The 17,650-nt window shown below is 40.1% G+C and overlaps 2 protein-coding genes across 4 annotated transcripts; one reads left to right on the top strand and one right to left on the bottom strand.

The window, feature by feature from the left end:
- The first annotated feature begins 1,317 nt into the window (after positions 1-1,317).
- On the top strand, positions 1,318-9,833 carry LOC149024375 (phospholipid-transporting ATPase 1-like). Of its 3 annotated transcripts, XM_089144644.1 has the most exons (9): positions 1,318-1,616; positions 1,980-2,008; positions 2,098-3,902; positions 3,996-4,302; positions 4,971-5,676; positions 5,785-5,908; positions 7,963-8,182; positions 8,693-9,151; positions 9,362-9,833. In XM_089144644.1, exons 3-9 carry the CDS (start codon positions 2,240-2,242, stop codon positions 9,588-9,590), a joined length of 3,708 nt encoding a protein of 1,235 aa, XP_089000770.1. In that variant the 5' UTR covers positions 1,318-1,616; positions 1,980-2,008; positions 2,098-2,239; the 3' UTR covers positions 9,591-9,833. The 3 variants fall into 3 exon arrangements, with proteins under 3 accessions (XP_089000770.1, XP_089000769.1, XP_089000768.1); XM_089144643.1 differs by having other exon boundaries at positions 1,980-3,902; XM_089144642.1 differs by lacking the exon at positions 1,318-1,616 and having other exon boundaries at positions 1,645-2,008.
- A 2,164-nt stretch (positions 9,834-11,997) lies between these two features.
- Positions 11,998-15,616, bottom strand: LOC149024374 (cyclic dof factor 2-like). The gene is made up of 2 exons (XM_089144641.1): positions 15,274-15,616; positions 11,998-14,454 (listed from the first exon to the last, which is right to left on the bottom strand). The coding sequence occupies exons 1-2, from the start codon at positions 15,403-15,405 to the stop codon at positions 13,075-13,077; spliced, it is 1,512 nt and encodes a 503-aa protein (XP_089000767.1). The 5' UTR covers positions 15,406-15,616; the 3' UTR covers positions 11,998-13,074.
- Positions 15,617-17,650: the final 2,034 nt, after the last annotated feature.

Raw genomic sequence — 17,650 nt, 5'->3', positions numbered from 1 at the left:
AGGCTATTGTTTATTAGTCCAGGTAAAGTAATGTCTAGTAGCAGCAATCTCATGAAGAGACATAGCAGATATTAAGTTGAGCAAAAAAGGAGAGAAGGCTATGGTTTATACAATCCTCCAAGTTTCCCTTCACTGAAGATTACCTCATTAAAATCCCCAACAATGATGAAGGGTTTGTCTAAAGTGAGAAGAAAAGAGGTAAGGCTTCCCAAAACAGGGACCTGTTCCAATAGGAAGGAGGAGCATAAATACAAATTGCAATCTAGGGCGTAGAGTCTTCACAATAGACAGCAATAAAATGATCACTTGCTTAGAGGGGATAAAAGAAGAGCAGTTTGGGCAAGTACCAAAAGACCACCTTTAAAACCTTTAAGATGAAGGGTTATTAAAAGAGCCTTTGGTGGCGAGAATATATAATGAATGACTAGGGTTCAATAAGTTAAACAGAAAAATAGATAGCCATCTCTACAAAGATTTTACCCCCCTTATACAAAAAACCTCTTCAAAGATTTCAGCTGAGTTGAGTTGATCCACCTATCAAAATTATATAGAAAGGCCTAGGTAATGAGTTGCACTGAAATTCCTATCTTCAGTAGCAGATAAGTGAGAGTTCTTTGAAAAAAGAAAACCCAACCAGCCCGTCACCCACAAAAAAGCAAAGATTATACATTTTATGAAAGTCATAAGCCACTAAAGAAGTTTCGACTTGAGAGTAGAGCGTAGATTCGATCTAACAATCAAAATCATCTTGTTCACCGGATAGACTTTTGCTTGTACTGAGTAAAATTTTCAAGAATTGAAGTTGCCTTTCTAATCCAAAAACGACTCCAATTCTTACTCTCGTCTTCCAGCAATTATAGATGGAAGAGCTCTATCTGAGTATTGAGAGGATTTTAGCAGGTTTGTTTTGTTTAAAGTGTCAAATTCCATAAATAGTCATTTTAAAACTGTTTTACTTAAACTCAAACTGCACCCCATTTTCTTTTTGAAAAAACTGACTCAACAACAATTTGTCAGTATTCTTGGAGTAAAATATTTCATAAATTTCAATTTATGTTGCAACAATCGTGCGAAACAAAACAATTTTATCAAACAATTTTTGCCGATCTTTATGCTTGTTGAGGTAAGAAACAATAGAAACTGTTTTTTTTTGGTTGGTTAACCATAGTTGTTTATTATTTTATTTTTATTTTTTCTTTCTTTTTCCGTCAGAATTACCAAGCTGGGTGGGTCAAATGCGTGGTTCAAACTCCAAACCCGTGGTGCCTCTGATACAGTCATCTGTCAATTTCTTTCTGGAGTAGACAAAATGGTGATTGATGACCCAGTGAATGGAGTCATTGGAGTGCAATGCGAGTACTGACCTACAGAGGACCAAGAGAGAGACAGAGAGCGAGAAAGAGAGAGAGGTTCCAAAGAGAGGTTTTGTTGGAACAGGTCGTTCTTCAAGAACTGTTCAAATAAGGATGATCATTTTCTTCGCATCTTCAAATGGGTATGGATTCAAGCGAGTAGCCGTGTTGAAGAGTCAAACCCAGAAAGCGTGAGAGCCATCAAGTTTTGATTTTACTTTATCGTCTCCTCTCCTGCTTTCTTCCTAAAAAAAAAAAGCAAAGGTAAACAGTTTAACAAACAGAATCATCCTTTTTTTTTTCACTATTATACGTTTATGTCTTCTAGAAGCAAACCAATGAGGCCTCTTCGTCTTGTGTGAAGAAGACTTTTCTCTTCCTTGCGTTTCCGAGATCGTCTGAATATTATTTGTTCTTTGTTGTTGCCTTCCATAATCCCATTACGATCCTTTCCACGATTTCAGCATTTCGACGCTTCTCTTCTTCTTGTCTCTCTCTCTCTCCTTCTACATAAAAAATCCTCTCTTTTCTTCCCAGTTCCTTGTCTTATACCTCATTCTAGACCAAATAAGGAAATAAAGCAACCCAATCGGCAAAGCATTACTCTCTCTTTCTCTTTGGTTGCAGGTCTCAAGACTACCAGAAGTGGGATACAGGTCTCTCTGGCTTTCATTTTTCTCTTCAAAACTGTAAAGTAAGAAAAACCCAGAGATTGATCGTTTTTTCCTTTGTTTTTGTTTCTCAGTCTTGTCGCTGCTGCTGCTGCGAGTTGTTAATTGATGTGTGAGGGGAAATTGTTCAGTTTAAACGCGAGATAGAATTCTGGGCTTTATTAATTGGGCGTCTGTAGCTCATGCGCTGTTCATGGGGATTCTGATCTTCGGATCATGACCTCAGAGCGGCCTCTATTGATTCTTTCACCTCAAACTCCAACTGCCCTAGAACGGATTCTCTCGATACCCTCCTTCTCCGATCTATCCAAGCCTGCCCGTTATAGCCCAGTTGCGATTTCTGCAATGGATCAGCCATACCCAGCTGATGATTCACCCTACTCTGGCAACGCCCCCAGAAATTCGTATTCTTTGCGAACTGTGTCTTTCCAAACCAATGATTTCGGTAGGACCTCCGCTGGTGAGGGGATTTCTTCCCCTATGGACGTCTATGGGAGGTCAGCATCCAAGACTGTACAGCCTGGGTCGAGGATTGCTGAATCTGAGGGGTTTAGCCTGTCTCAGAAGGAGATCAACGACGAGGAGGCGAGGTTCATCTACATCAATGATCCCGAGAAGACGAACGAGAAGTTTGAATTTACAGGGAATTTGATCCGAACAAGCAAGTATTCTTTCCTAACCTTCATACCCAAAAACCTGTTTCAACAATTTCACAGGGTCGCATATATATATTTTCTTGCAATTGCTATCCTCAACCAGCTTCCTCAGCTGGCCGTTTTTGGTAGGGGAGCATCACTCATGCCATTGGCTTTCGTCCTTCTCGTTACTGCTATTAAGGATGCATACGAGGACTGGAGGAGGCATCGGTCTGATAGGCTTGAGAACAATCGTTTGGCATCGGTTTTGGTCGATGGGAAGTTTCAACCAAAGAAATGGAAGGATATCCAGGTAGGGGAGATTATCAAAGTCTCCTGTAATGGGACTCTCCCCTGTGACATGGTTTTGTTATCCACCAGTGATCCCACTGGGGTTGCTTATATTCAGACTTTAAATTTGGATGGTGAATCAAATTTGAAGACCCGATACGCGAAGCAGGAGACCCTATCGAAGATGCTTGAGAAGGATGATATGATTGATATCCATGGGGTGATTAAGTGTGAGCGCCCCAACAGGAACATTTATGGTTTCCAGGCAAACATGGACATTGAGGGGAAATGTGTCTCTCTTGGGCCCTCCAACATTGTTCTCCGTGGTTGTGATATCAAGAACACAGACTGGATTACTGGAGTTGCAGTCTATGCTGGCCGTGAGACAAAGGCCATGCTCAACAGCTCTGGATCCCCATCAAAGAGGAGCCGCTTGGAAACCCGTATGAACCGTGAGATCTTATACCTCTCGGCCTTTCTTGTTCTCTTGTGTACGATCGTTTCTGCTTGTGGTGGAGTATGGTTGTTTCAAAATCAAGAGGAGCTTGGTGTCATCCCTTTCTTCAGAGCATTCGATTTTTCTAAAGGGAAACTAGAAAAGTACAATTACAATGGAGTCCCATTGCAGATATTCTTTACATTCCTCATGTCAGTCATCGTGTTCCAGATTATGATCCCGATCTCACTCTATATTTCAATGGAGCTAGTCCGTCTTGGCCAGGCTTACTTTATGATCCGAGATGAAAGATTGTATGATGAGACATCAAATGCAAGATTTCAGTGCAGGGCATTAAATATAAATGAAGATCTCGGACAGATAAAATATATTTTCTCAGACAAAACCGGGACATTAACTGAAAACAAGATGGAGTTTCAGTGTGCTAGCATTGGGGGAGTAGATTACAGTGGCGGGAGAGCTGCTTTTCCAGAAGAAAAAGGATATGCTGCCCGAGGTACCAGAAAGTTTTCTTCTTATGTTACTCTGCTGGAGTTTTTTGTTGTACTCAGGTTTTAACTTTTGTTTCTTTTTCTTCTTCCAAAATCAGTGGATAGGCAGGTTTTGAGGCCAAAGATGACTGTGAATGCTGACCCAGAGCTCCAATTGCTTCTAAAATGTAGCAACACAACAGAGGAAGCAAAACATGCTCGTGATTTCTTCCTTGCCCTTGCTGCTTGTAATACAATTGTGCCTCTGCTCGTGGACACATCAGAACCTTCTGTGGGGTTGGTAGATTATCAGGGTGAGTCTCCAGATGAGCAGGCTTTGGTTTATGCTGCTGCCACATATGGTTTCATGCTCATAGAACGAACCTCCGGTTACATAGTCATTGATGTTCAAGGAGAAAGGCAAAGGTGATTTCAACATTGTTATCTTGTTTCTGTGTTTCTCGTGTGTTCCATTGTTACAGTAACAGTAGTCATTTTTTGTTGCTTTCAACGTGACAATATTTCTTTGGTGGGTAGAACACACTAGCTATTTTCCTTCTTGCAATTATGCTAGCATAACAGTCTTCATTTTAGCAAAATATTTTGTCAGTGGGTAGAACACACTGGCTATTTTCCTTCTTGCGATTATGCTAGCATAACGGTCTTCATTTTAGCTATCTGTTTCGTGTACAAACAGGGGTAGCTGTGAGTAATGGTGGTAGGATGGTATTGATTGCAGTAACTTGTTTGCTGCTAATTGCAATGTTCTTTACAGGTTGTAGTTGTCACAATATTCTGGTTGATATGACTAGTGGTTGCCCTTATAATAGAAAATTGTGGCTGTTGTAGGTCCTAGCAAATGGTTCTAAGGCTGTAGGTAGCAATTGGAAAATTGAGTTGAGTTGGAACTTTTTCCTGGTTTCTACAGAGACCAATAGTGTTTGTTTTACTGGTATCATTCCACAAAGTATTATGTGTGGTGGCTGTGCTGATGCACATTCTGGTATTCTGTTGTCTTAATATTCCCCTAGCAAATGATCCAAATTTAGAAAGCAGTGTATTTATTTGTCTAAACTCCATCATTGGCAATGCAGGTTCGATATTCTGGGTATTCATGAATTCGATAGTGATCGGAAAAGGATGTCTGTTATAGTTGGTTGCCCTGACAAGACTATGAAAATATTTGTGAAGGGTGCAGACAATTCCATGCTTAGTGTGGTTGATAGATCTCTAAAAATGGATGTGATTGATGCAACAGAAAAGCATCTCCGTGCCTATTCTTCATGTGGTCTGAGGACACTGGTCATTGCAATGCGGGAACTGAATGGTCCAGAATTTGAGCAGTGGCAATCGGATTATGAGAGAGCAAGTACTGCATTGATTGGTAGAGCAAGCCTACTGCGTAATGTTGCATGTGATGTGGAAAAGAATCTCCACATATTAGGAGCCTCTGCCATTGAAGATAAGCTTCAAAAAGGTGTGCCTGAAGCCATTGAGTCACTGAGGCAAGCTGGGATTAAAGTGTGGGTCTTGACAGGGGACAAGCAAGAAACAGCCATATCAATTGGCTACTCCTGTAAGCTGCTTACTAATGACATGACCCAGATTGTAATAAACAGTAACTCTGTGCATTCCTGTAAAAAGAGCTTGGAAGAGGGAAAGGCAATATCGAAGAAGCTGATAAAGGTGCCTGCTGACTCCCATGCTGGAGGAGGTGTTGGACCTGATAGAGCTCCCCTTGCTTTGATCATTGATGGTACCAGTCTTGTTCATATTCTTGACACTAACCTTGAACAAGAGGTAAGCTTCTCCAGATCCATTAAATATGAGTTCCCTACTGCACTCACTTTTCTTCTTCTCTTTTTGTGTTATATGCTGACGTGAAGTTGCTTTCTGAGGATCCTGTAGCTGTTTGAATTAGCTACTGCATGCTCTGTGGTTCTCTGTTGTCGAGTGGCCCCCATGCAGAAAGCTGGAATAGTTGCTCTGATAAAGAAAAGGACAGAAGACATGACCCTTGCTATTGGGGACGGTAAGTTCTTTAGCGTGTTTGCTATTTGGAAACTTTGTTATTAAATTTTTCTTTACTATGAAATGAATTCCTTTTTATTTGAAAACTAAAATAAAGATCTAATCATGATTGCAGGACTTTCCTGCATCTTTAGAAAACTGATTTCACTTTCCTTAGCTTCATTTTTTTTTCTTTGTAAAATCCTTTACTTCATTTGCAACCATATGAAATACCTTTCTACATGGTGAAAAGAGTCACTTTGAGTAACCTAGCATATTCACGAAGAAATACGATTGCTTTTACTGTTTCATGCAGAGCTGATGTTCCATAGAAGGTGAACCGTTATATTGATCTTAACGAACCATCTGAAAGTGTGTGTTAGGACCTTGGGAGGATGCCATGTGGAGGAGAGTGAGGGTGCAATTGTCATAGTTAATGGGTTATAAAAGGGAGGATAGATGTGAGGAGAGGTGATCGGTTATTGTATGCGAGGTTTTGGCAGGCTGAGGACACTGTGAGGTGTGGGGGGTGACTGGAACCATTGTAACCAGTGTTATTTATTCCAGTTATTAAAGATTTAAATCTTAGTATATTTTTTGTATTCAACTCTCAGGTTCCTATCAATGTGATAATCCATAACTATCTTCCTATGATTTGGACAGTTTTGATTTGCCACAACAATTTTTACTTGGAATAGAAGATGCTGCCAGTGCTGTACAAAATGTCTGAAGTATTAGAGCAGGAAACCTTCAAGCCTTGTGGAGGCTTCATCCAGTCATTCTGGCCATTAAGTAGATATTGGCACCATCCAGACTGGCTATGTTTCAAATTTGTGGCAACCTCAACTCTATGGCCTACAGAGTATTGGCCTTTCCCTTGCTCCAACCTGTTTAACCGTTCTGTTTTTAGCCTTTTTTCTTTTGGCTTTTCAACCTTCTTTCCCCTCACCCAGGACACAGGGAGATAGGAACTCTGGTTTGGTAAAATGTATGAGATAAGAGGATTGCCAGAGGACATTTTTCTATAGGTGACCTCTATGTTTAGGTGGATCATACCCTTCTTCACTTGTAAGTGGCTTCATTTTGAACCATAGAAGGTGATGTGTCCAAATCAGTCTGGACTGCCTTGGCTAGCAAACCAACCTGTAAAACAGAGATAATGAGCACGGGCCAACCTTGGTTGGTCGGGAAGCAGCCTCTGACGATCAAGTCAGTCTGGTGCGCAACACTGAGAAGACTGTCTAGTTGCAGCGCCTTAGAATGAACGCCAAAGAATTGAAGTTCCTAAGGTGAATGCGGTTTTACATATTTATAGGTTTAACCTGTTAGATCTGGGTTGTTGGATGAAGGCGGCTTGCTTTATTTTGGATCTTACAGGCTAGGTACATCCGATTCCTCTTTGGACTCAACATTCCATATCCTTCTTAAATGTGGTAACTTATCCCCAACTTCCTAATCCCGATGATTCTGGGATTAGGTTTCCTGGTATATGGTGGATACGTCCTGCACATCTTGCGGGGGATGGAGAGCCTCCTTATTTGGTTCTGTGCTGACTCTACTCATCCTAGGAGTCTTTTCTGCCAGTTTCCTTACCTGACCATGTGGGGTTGAACCTCCAATTGTCCCTTACGTAATTCCAACCGACTTGTCTGGCTTGATGAGGTTAGACAGGTTTACCAAATTAGGCATAGCAGAAGGGATAATATAGTTTTCACCATGCTTGAGCCTTCGGATTTCGTGTGTGTATGGTTCTGGAGTCACTGAAGCTGCATACCTGCGGTAGTTTGTATTTTGTAGTTGGGGCATTAAAACTTGAGGTTTCTTAATTGAAAATGGACAATATAGATTGCTTCATTCTTCATTGTGTTTAATAGGTTTAGTTGTCACTGCGTGTGTTTGCTGCTTACCAAAGAGTACACGTAGAAGTTTTGGTGGTTTCCTAAGTTTTAATTAGGAAAAAGAATACATTGCCATTTCATTAAAATAAATTTGATGTCAATAGGTGATTCACATGGCAAACCATGACACGTGTATATCTTGGACCTGTCATTTAAAATTTCATTTAATGTTAATCAGGTGCCAACGATGTTGCAATGATCCAAATGGCTGATGTGGGAATTGGCATCAGTGGTCAAGAGGGCCGGCAAGCTGTCATGGCATCAGATTTCGCAATGGGACAGTTCAGATTCTTAGTTCCACTTTTATTGGTCCATGGACATTGGAATTACCAGCGTATGGGCTACATGATATTATACAACTTCTATCGAAATGCAGTATTTGTTCTTGTCATGTTTTGGTGAGTATTTCTCATTCTTGATGCATTATTCTGCATATTATAGTTTTGCTTTCTTATATAATGACAGGTATGGGATTTCATTTGTCCTCAGAGATGGAAATTCCCTTTTTCCATTGTCAAATGGGTTGGCCTTCTTGTTCAGGCGATTAACCGGTAGATTTCCTTTGGTTGTTTGTTGTTGATAACTGTTATTCATCTTCCGACATATCATCGAGTGTCAGCAACTATAACACAGGGGTTGTGGCTTCTGACCACAACTGCAATTTGTTAACAAATGCATCCAATCATCATATCATTAGCAAAAATCACCAGGGGTAGTATTCACATTTTTCTATGTTGATCTCCATTGACATGGTCGTAGGAATGTCTCTTGCCATTTTATACCTCATAAATTAGAAACTAGTTGTCCTTTGAGTTGAAACTAGTTGTCCTTTGAGTTTCAGCTTCGATGATGCTGTTTATTCTTCAATATGTAGTAGGAGCTAACAGATTTATACCCTGTTGTCTCAGGTATGTCCTATACACTGCCTACACATTAACAACTGCAATCAACGAATGGAGCAGTGTGTTGTATACTATTCTCTATACTTCCTTTCCTACAATTATTGTAGGGGTTCTTGACAAAGATGTGGGTAGGGGGACCCTGATGAAATTTCCTCAGCTCTATGGACCAGGCCAGAGAGATGAGTGCTACAACAAGAGATTGTTTTGGATCACAATGGTGGACACTGTGTGGCAAAGCGTTGCAGTGTTTTATGTCCCTTTCTTTGCATATAGAGACAGCACTGTAGATGGAGCAAGTTTAGGCGACCTGTGGACCATTTCAGTGGTGATTGTCGTCAATATCCACTTGGCCATGGATATAATACGTTGGTCATGGATTACCCATGCAGCCATCTGGGGAAGTATACTAGCAACGTTCATTTGTATCATGGTCCTCGATTCTGTTCCTGTGTTACCGGGTTATTGGTATACTCTCTCTCTCTCTCTCTCTCTCTCTCTCTCTCTCACACACACACACACACAGACATAACACATTTCTACATGGACACATTACATGCATTTCATGGACTTGCATACAATTTACCTGACTGCTGCTATACATGGAGTTTCATTCATTAATTCATGGAGTTTTATCCTTCATGGAAGGTGCTTATGGAACCTCCTCATTTTCTGCAGGGCCATCTTCCATCTTGCAACGACTGGAGTGTTCTGGTTATGTTTAATTGCCAGTATGGTAGTGGCTCTAGTTCCTCGTTTTGTCGTTAAGATTATTAGTCAATATTTTCGTCCGACTGATACCCAGATTGCAAGAGAAGCTGAGAAATTTGGGGACCAAATGGGGTTGGTAGCAACCGAACTTGAAATGCACCGAATCCAGAATCCTTCACAGGAGATGTCAAGGTGATTTTTCCTTTTTGTCACCATCAATATTCTTTTGTTAAATTTGTGTATAGTATCATATTCTTTAGGGGGCTGCTGCTGCTGCAGCTGTTCATTGCAGCCTTTCCATTTTCAGGCTCTGTAGTCTCTATCCAAAGGATAGATTTTTGTGATGTTTTTAGCGATGTTTAGCGATGTATCTTGACATTTTTAATTTTTTTCTTTTATACATAAATGTGAATCAGAAATGAATAGTTCATACAACCAATTTTTTATACAAAAACTTTCTGTACTTGTGTCATTAATGGACTTCAATTCTTCCAGAAAATCGACTGTAATAAGATGGATGAATTCCGATTCTCATGTATTCTTAGTTTTATAGCCACTGATTTAAGAAGGCTCTAGCCCTGCAAGTCTTGTTTTTGCAAAGTAGTCCTCAAGAGCTGGACACCACAGATATGGAAGCAATTCTAATCAACGAGGCATGAAAACTGGCAGAAGTCAGCATGGATTGTACAACCCAAGTTCCCTAATTTGGATGCTCTGGCATGAAAAGGTTATATATATAAATAAATATATAGATAAAAAGGCATGAAGAATGGCAAATTCCTTCTTCAATGCACATCGCCAGCGGCCTCATAAAATAATGGGTCAAAATGGACACTCTGTTTTTCAAATTCCAAATTACAGAAAGCCCTTTCAGAGGATTTTACTCTGTGCCAGCATGAGTGATTATTAGTTTTTTGGGTAGAAAAACATGAGTGCTTATTAGATGGAATGCTAGAAGAGACGAATTCCTCAAATCGTGAAGGAACACCATAAACAGTTGAAACACAGGGATTTTAAATTCCCCAAATCTTCCACTTTTTTCATGGCTGAGTTAAATCTATAGTTTGGCTGGACTGGTTTATCACAAGGGAGAGACGGAATGCATCAAGATTCCCGAACGAACGTCAATCTTTTGTGGACTATTTGGCTCGTGGTGTCAAGATGTATGGGTTAAATAGGGCCTAGTGGCATGTTCCACCCCGAAAAAGCTTGGATCCTGCGCATTTAATGCGCAGGATCATCAAGCCGAAATTCCGATCCCACCGCCCAAAGTGAATGGCTTGATGGTCCTGCGCAGAACCCAAGCAAGGTCCGTTCCACCCTAGTTTGTTGTAAACTCTACGCTTGTTTTTTACAGATTAGGAATCTGGAGAGTTAATATGTAAGTTTCTATTTGTCCCTCAAAATAAATAAATAAATATTATTTTCCATACATTGATATTGTGATACTCCTTGAGCACAAATCACAAAAATATTGTGGGGGGAGAGGTACAAAGGCTGATTGTTCCTCTGAAATAAGTATTTCAGGGGAGTGGTAACTCCAACCAATTGGCAAGTCGAGTGTTCTGTAGAATTTCAGAGAGTGGACTCAAGACACGAAATGGCCTCACCACATGGGCCTCAGACAACAGACAAACATGAAAAGCTATCTTCGACCATATGATAGAAAGCACAAAGTTTCTCTCTTTTAACTCTTCTTGAAGTTTCATCCAAAACTTTCTTACTATTATTATAAATGCCAAGAAAGCATGATTGGGATCATTTCTTCAAAAGATATTTTGTGGAAATCAACATGAACATCAAGCAAGCCAGTAAAAGCCATCACCTTAACTTTTTTGTTGTTTCAAACAGATCCATGACCTTCTAGAGAACACACAAAGTGGTGTGCATCATGGGCTCATGTGGTTCTTTAACTGACTGAGATTCCAAAAGCTTGGTTTCTTTAGGATATGATGCTCTATGATCAGCTTTAAAGCCATTAATTCAGGACAGGAGAAAGACAAGTGGGCCCTTCTGGAAGTTTTTCCAATGGGAAGAAAAGTGAGCCTTTCTGGAAAAAAGAGTTAAAGAGGAAAAAGAGAATGAGGGTCTAAAGCACAGCTTCACCATCTTTCATTTCTCCGAATCCTGAGTTCATGTGAATGGAGAATAAAGTAACCCTTCATTAACTAAAGCACCCACGAAGCCTTACTTTGATTGAAACATACAAACATGACAACCAACTTGGATATCTTTCCAAATCAACTTATTTTTTTAATGAAAAAGAGTACCTGATGGACCTTTTCACCTTCTGCATTTGCCATCAATGACAGGAAGAACCTGACTTTACATGATAAAGTTAAGGACTACCAAATGGTAAATCTATAGCTTGACTTATATTGAGCATCCATGGCCAGCTCCTCTTGGATTTAGAGCATCAAGAGCCTTTCTGTCAATCTTGCAAGAGTACCCAATCAAAATAGAATCACGAGAACCAATGAGAAATGTACAACTTAGAATCTAACAAGAGGTAACAATGAGAAATGTACAACTTAGAATCTAACAAGAGGTAACTCCATTAAGCTATAAATTTTGGCATACACCAGCCCATGAGTATCAGTTTTTCCAAGTTATCTGAATAATCAATCATTCTTGAATCTGAAGAATGGCAACAAAAGCTTAGGATAGAGGAACTGCATACGAAATCTTGAACAATTCCAGTGTTCTAGTAAATCAGCACCGGTTAAACAATAGGAAATGGGAATGCAGTGTTATACATGAGCCAGCTACGTGAGACTACCGTGTACTTTACTTTATTGGGTGTCTTGCAAGCTTCACATTTTCTCAAATACTTAGTCTTGAAAATGAATCAGCTAATGGACAGTCCTTGGAATACTGGCAAAAGCATGATATGGGTACAAACTACATGGTGTTATACATTTTCAATTATTGTATCAGTCAAGATTGGAATACTGTCATTTTGATAACTAAAAAAAAAAAAAAAAAAAAAAAAAAATGAGTACTTCAACAACCTAGTGAGGGATTTTTGAGTTTTGAGGGAAACAACTCTCAACTAATAACTTCAGAACACAAACAACAAGGTTGAAACTAGCAGACAAGTAACACAATGATTGGTAAAAGAAAGACATCAAAATTCTTACTGTATACAGAAAATATCTTCTTCAAAGCTAGAAAAGATCCAACAAATATGTAAAAATTCAGAATCTGGATCTCAAAAGTTGGGGTAAGAAATACAGCCACAGTTTCCAAAGCTGCAGTACTACTCACAAGTAGTGAATGACAGTTGCTAGTGAGGTTAGAAGTGTTGTTCAGAAAAGAACAAACTAACAGGAAAACTAAGCACTTGAAGTCCTCTTTCCCTCAGCTGGATGATCAAACCAAAACATAAGCATAAAACAGCAATTCTGTATCCATAGTTGGGGATAGCATTAAAACAAGTACTATAAACAGCTAAAACTATTCTCTACTATATACAGCATACTCTCGACCAATTTAAATGGTAATAACCTAGAGGATCATTGTGGCTCTTGACTGTCCAAACTGAGTGTGAAACAAACCACTGCCATAAAAGACAGCATCAGCGAAAAGCTGCCCCTTCATGCTCTATACGACGAGATGTTCGGTCAGTATGCATGGGTCAACCAATGTTGGTCCTTTGAAGAAAAACTCCACACTACCAGTTAAGAGTTCTCTTGAAATGTCTGAGAGCGAGAAAAAGCTGCAGGGTTTGCTTGTAGCATCTTTGCTGCCTCTGCTTTAACTTTGTCTTCCATTTTGGGTTTGAAAGCTTTGAAAATGCCAACTTTTGTTCTTAATTCACTCTGATCCGGATTAATTCCTAGGGTAGCCCAAATAGAACTCTTTGCAGCCTCATCAGGGTCATCAATTCTCAAGGTCTTAGGAACCCAAAGACACTTCTCTGGTTTGTCTTCCTCCTGTACACTTGCATCTCTAGGATGCTTCCCTAAGGTTGGGGAGCCATTTCCAGAGCAGCTGCTGTTGCTGGGGGAGGATGATGGTGAAAAAGTACCATTAGATCCAGGCCATGGAACAGTCCATGCACCTGGAGGCCAGTTAAGCATGCAAGACCAATAGGAAGCAGGCAGAAAAGGGAATGGATTGCTTGGTGGACAAAAAGTGGGAGCACCCACCATATGTGGGGAGACCCATTGCATCACATTAGGGTTACTGCTATCCCGTCCATAAACTGACTCAGTAGAGGACTGGCCTGCTGTGGCTGCAGCTACATCGCTCCAAGCAAAGCTCCATGGGTAAGACCAAGGTGGACAAGGGTAATACTGCAGAGGAAGTGTAGGACTAGGCACACCATGACATTCCGATGATGTCACGTTTTCATGTTTTTCAATTTCATGGCATGTTGAAACTGTCATTGAAGATACACATGAGGCCTCATCTCCATTTTCTTCACAAGCCACCTTACCAATCTCAACTTTGCTCTTCTGTTCCTCAAGATTAAGCAAAGAAGCCATAGAATCACACAGAGGTACTTCAGGACCAAATTTTAGGACTGTTCCATTTGCCTTCAAGGTTTTTGAAGGGGTGGGAAGCCCCCCACAGGAAACAACTTGGGGATCTGCTGAACCAGGATTGTCGAACCTCTTGCTTTGCATTCCATCAGAAGATGTCACCAAATGATGATACTGCGAACCAGAGTGCTTATTTTTGCGCCGTCCAGCACCAACCGGAACATTTCGCATTGTTCCTCCAGCAGTCCAATATCTCTGGCAGTTCTTGCAGAAATGCCTAGGTTGATTAACGTTGTAATTATTGTAATAGCAGAATTTTGTGTCCATGCTGTTACATCGAGGACATGGAATGATCTTGTCAGGCTTCTTGAGAACCTTCCCTTGGTCTGCTATAGCAGTCTCAGCCTGGCCTTCATCATGATTCAAATTTCTAGTTGCTTTATTATCTTCCTTGTTGGGAGTCTGGTGGTTGCCTTCTTTACCATTATGCATGCTGGAAGACCTATCTTTGTTCCGAGACTCTTCTGTCTGAACACCCTCATCCTCTGCCTTTTCTATTTTGGCGCTTGAATCCTGAACAAATAAGAAATCATTAGCACAGTCCGCATCTAGAATGCATAGGAAAGTCTAAGCATGATATTCAACTATGAAAAATCACTAGATCAGGGTTTCAAATAACAGTTACTTCTTAAATTTTGAAAAGGTTTCTCCTAATCCGCTTCCCAGACAACAGCATAGATCAAATCAGACATACAATTTTAAGGAGCCCTAATTATATCATGAGAACAGATACTTAAGCCAGATAAGCAGAGAATTTTCATATAGAGATCTAAATTTCAAGCACTTGAATAGAAATTTTCATATCAAGATTTTAATTAGGTAAATGCAAACTCAGCATCAATCAAACCGAAATTTTTTTGCTATTTATTGTTCCCAAATATCCCACTTATACACCAAGTTTCTGGGGAGAAAGTGTATTCAGAGATATTTATAACAAATAGCATGAAGAAATATTAGTTTTTGATACTCACCATATCACTTTACTGAATTTTAGTAAAACCTATTTTCCTTGTAAGGTCTGAGGTTTGATCAAACCAAACCTTCAAACCCAGTACTGGAGAAAGGGGCAATCAAAAACAAACTTCAAATTACAGCACCAATAATACCAATCATTTAAATTCAACAACAAAGAATTAAAAAGAATAGAAGAAGACGATAGTCCCATAAATCCAAATTGAAAGAAAATGGAGAGAAATCTCAATAATGTTTTCGCAATTACTAGAACCCAAGAAAAGCAAGAGAATCTTATGTACCAGAAAAACAGGAAACCGAAAAAAAATTCTCAAAATGAATTCAGAAGAAGCCCAGTAAGGGAAGTAGTAATATAGATACCATGTCTTCAGATTCCACCGGAAACTGACATTCCAGATCGGATTTTTCCCCGGCTTCTTGTGGAATCTGGTTCTCCTGCAACGGAATAGTCTTCCCAAAAAGCTTAATAGCCGGATCTTTGACATCAACCATTTCTTCCCCTTTCGATTTTTAGTCTCAACTTAGACAGAAGCACAAAGAGATTAACGCGCATGTCCTTACCGAACAAACAAAGAGGGAGAAACGAAGAGCAGAGCAGAGCAGAAGCAGAAGCAGAGCAGACTTTTTCGGTTTTGGTTGGATAAACAAAACCCAGCAAAACAACACTTGGAGAGAAAAGAATAAAGAAAACAACGAAAAGTCCTGAAAAAGCACAAAGAACGTGAAAGGGAAAAGGATATAGGGGTATTTCTGGGTAAAAAGTTATAAGCTTCGGGCCTTCGGCTGCTAATCTTGCCAGCTGGCATCCTAATCAGCCATGTGAGAGAATTTGAGCCACGAGAACTCGTGGCTGTAAATCCATGTGATGACATCATCAGCTCTGAAAAGTTAGTAGCCCAAACGAGACTTTTCAAATCAAAAGAAATCCCCATTCACACTTTTCAGAGACTCCTCGTCGGATTTGCTCCATTTGCTTTTGCTTTGCTACACGACACGTTTCTTGGATATTTTTGAAATCTGGAACGGAATATGAGACTATACCTAGAAGAAGGGGAAAAAACCCCAAAACAAAAATGTACAAGGGGAATATGTGTCATGGGTTCATTGTCTTTTTTTTTTTTTTTTTTTTGGTTCCTCAAGTAGGACTCCAAACCTTTACCCCGATCAGTAGAAGGTTGTACTCTATCATATTCATTCATCATACATTTAGAAGGATTCCACCTCTTTTAACCATGTGTCAACGGCTCAATGTGCATACATGCACTCAAGCAAGAATTTGGATCTTCAATCCCGACCATAGAGGATCGCACTTCCTTCACACCCTTCAACCATATATTAAGGAAGACAAATATGCAATTGAATAATAGACCGTATGATCTCAGAATAAGATCACACACAAAATGAAAATACATCACATAAATTATGTAGGGACATTAGACAGTAGTCTCGGTCCTAGTCCCTAATACCCTTATACAAAGTCAAAGGTCCTTCAAGGAGTTTGAGTTGGACCAAAGAGATCAAAATCTAGGAATAGAAATCCTTGTAGTAATTATATCACCTGGTGGATCAATAATAATTATATTAACTGGCAGAACAATAGTAGAGATAAACCAAACACATAGATCCTTCTTAGCCACTTTATCATGCACAAAGTGGAAATCGACTTCAATGTGTTTGGTATGAGCATTAAAGACCGGATTCATTGAGAGATAGAGTACTCCAATATTATCACACCAAAGTGTAGGTGGGCTCACCAAAGGAATACCTAACTACCGAAGAAGAGACTGAATCCAGGTGATCTCCGTGGTGCAGCAGCAAGAGCACGATACTCACTTTTAGTACTAGACTGAGCCACGGTGGACTATTTGTGAGATTGCCAAGACACCTAATTAGTACCCAGGTAAACTAGGTAGCTCCCTTTAGATTTAAGATCATCTAGATACCCCGCCCAATCGGCATTCGTAAAAGCCTCAATAGCACAAGTAGATGAAGGTTTAATGTGCAAACCATACAAAATGGTTCCCTTGAGATAGCAAAGAAGTCTCTTAAGAGTAGTCTAATGAGTATCAGTGGGGTTAGCCATGAATTGACAAAGTTTGTTCACAGCAAAAGATAAGTAAAGACGTGTAAGAGTGATGTGCTGCAAAGCCCCAACAAGGCTTCGATAAAGAGTAGCATCAGCAAGTGGAGTACCAAGTCCTTAGACAAGTGACTTGATGGAGTCATAGGAGTAGAAATAGGGCTAAAGTCAGGTAAGCCTGTGGCCTCAAGAAGACCACTAATATATCGTTGCTGAGATAGCGAAACCCAAAAGATACCAGAATGAGCTTAATGCCAAGAAAGAAGTGAGCCAACCCAAGATTCTTAAGAGCAAACTCGGTAAACAATGTAGCAATCAAACCATCAATAGCAACCCCTAGCTCTTCTAGTTCCTTCAATCTGGATTATATCACTTCTCTGTATAGGGGCTAAAAACCCGAGACCAAGAAGATAGGAGCTTAGGTGTTGAAACCAAGCTCTAGGAGCTTGTTTGAGGCCATAAAGTGATTGTTGTAGCTTGCAAACATGAGTGGAAAATTGAGAATCTATATACCCTAGTGGTTGCTGCATATATACCTCTTCTGTCACATCCACCCAGCCGGTACCCTATCTGGCATACTCGAGTGTGTGATCTACAGCCCCGAAGATCAAGTATTGAGGAAATCATCCTCCCACATAGGCAATAACATAATCATGA

This window comes from Hakea prostrata, chromosome 2 (genome assembly GCF_041222555.1).
Source record: "Hakea prostrata isolate BN-2017 chromosome 2, UWA_Hpros_2, whole genome shotgun sequence".
Classification (NCBI taxonomy): Eukaryota; Viridiplantae; Streptophyta; class Magnoliopsida; order Proteales; family Proteaceae; genus Hakea; species Hakea prostrata.
The sequence above is the reverse complement of the archived record's forward strand: the minus strand, read 5'-3'. Positions and strand labels throughout refer to the sequence as shown.

Excerpts from the sequence above, each read along its gene's own strand:
- LOC149024375 (XM_089144644.1), top strand. The coding sequence starts at position 2,240 with ATGACCTCAGAGCGGCCTCTATTGATTCTTTCACCTCAAACTCCAACT. Across the intron at positions 5,677-5,784 it reads ACACTAACCTTGAACAAGAG|CTGTTTGAATTAGCTACTGC; the intron begins GTAAGCTTCTCC and ends AGGATCCTGTAG. Across the intron at positions 8,183-8,692 it reads TTTGTTCTTGTCATGTTTTG|GTATGTCCTATACACTGCCT; the intron begins GTGAGTATTTCT and ends CTGTTGTCTCAG.
- LOC149024374 (XM_089144641.1), bottom strand. The coding sequence starts at position 15,405 with ATGGTTGATGTCAAAGATCCGGCTATTAAGCTTTTTGGGAAGACTATT. Across the intron at positions 14,455-15,273 it reads CGGTGGAATCTGAAGACATG|GATTCAAGCGCCAAAATAGA; the intron begins GTATCTATATTA and ends TTATTTGTTCAG.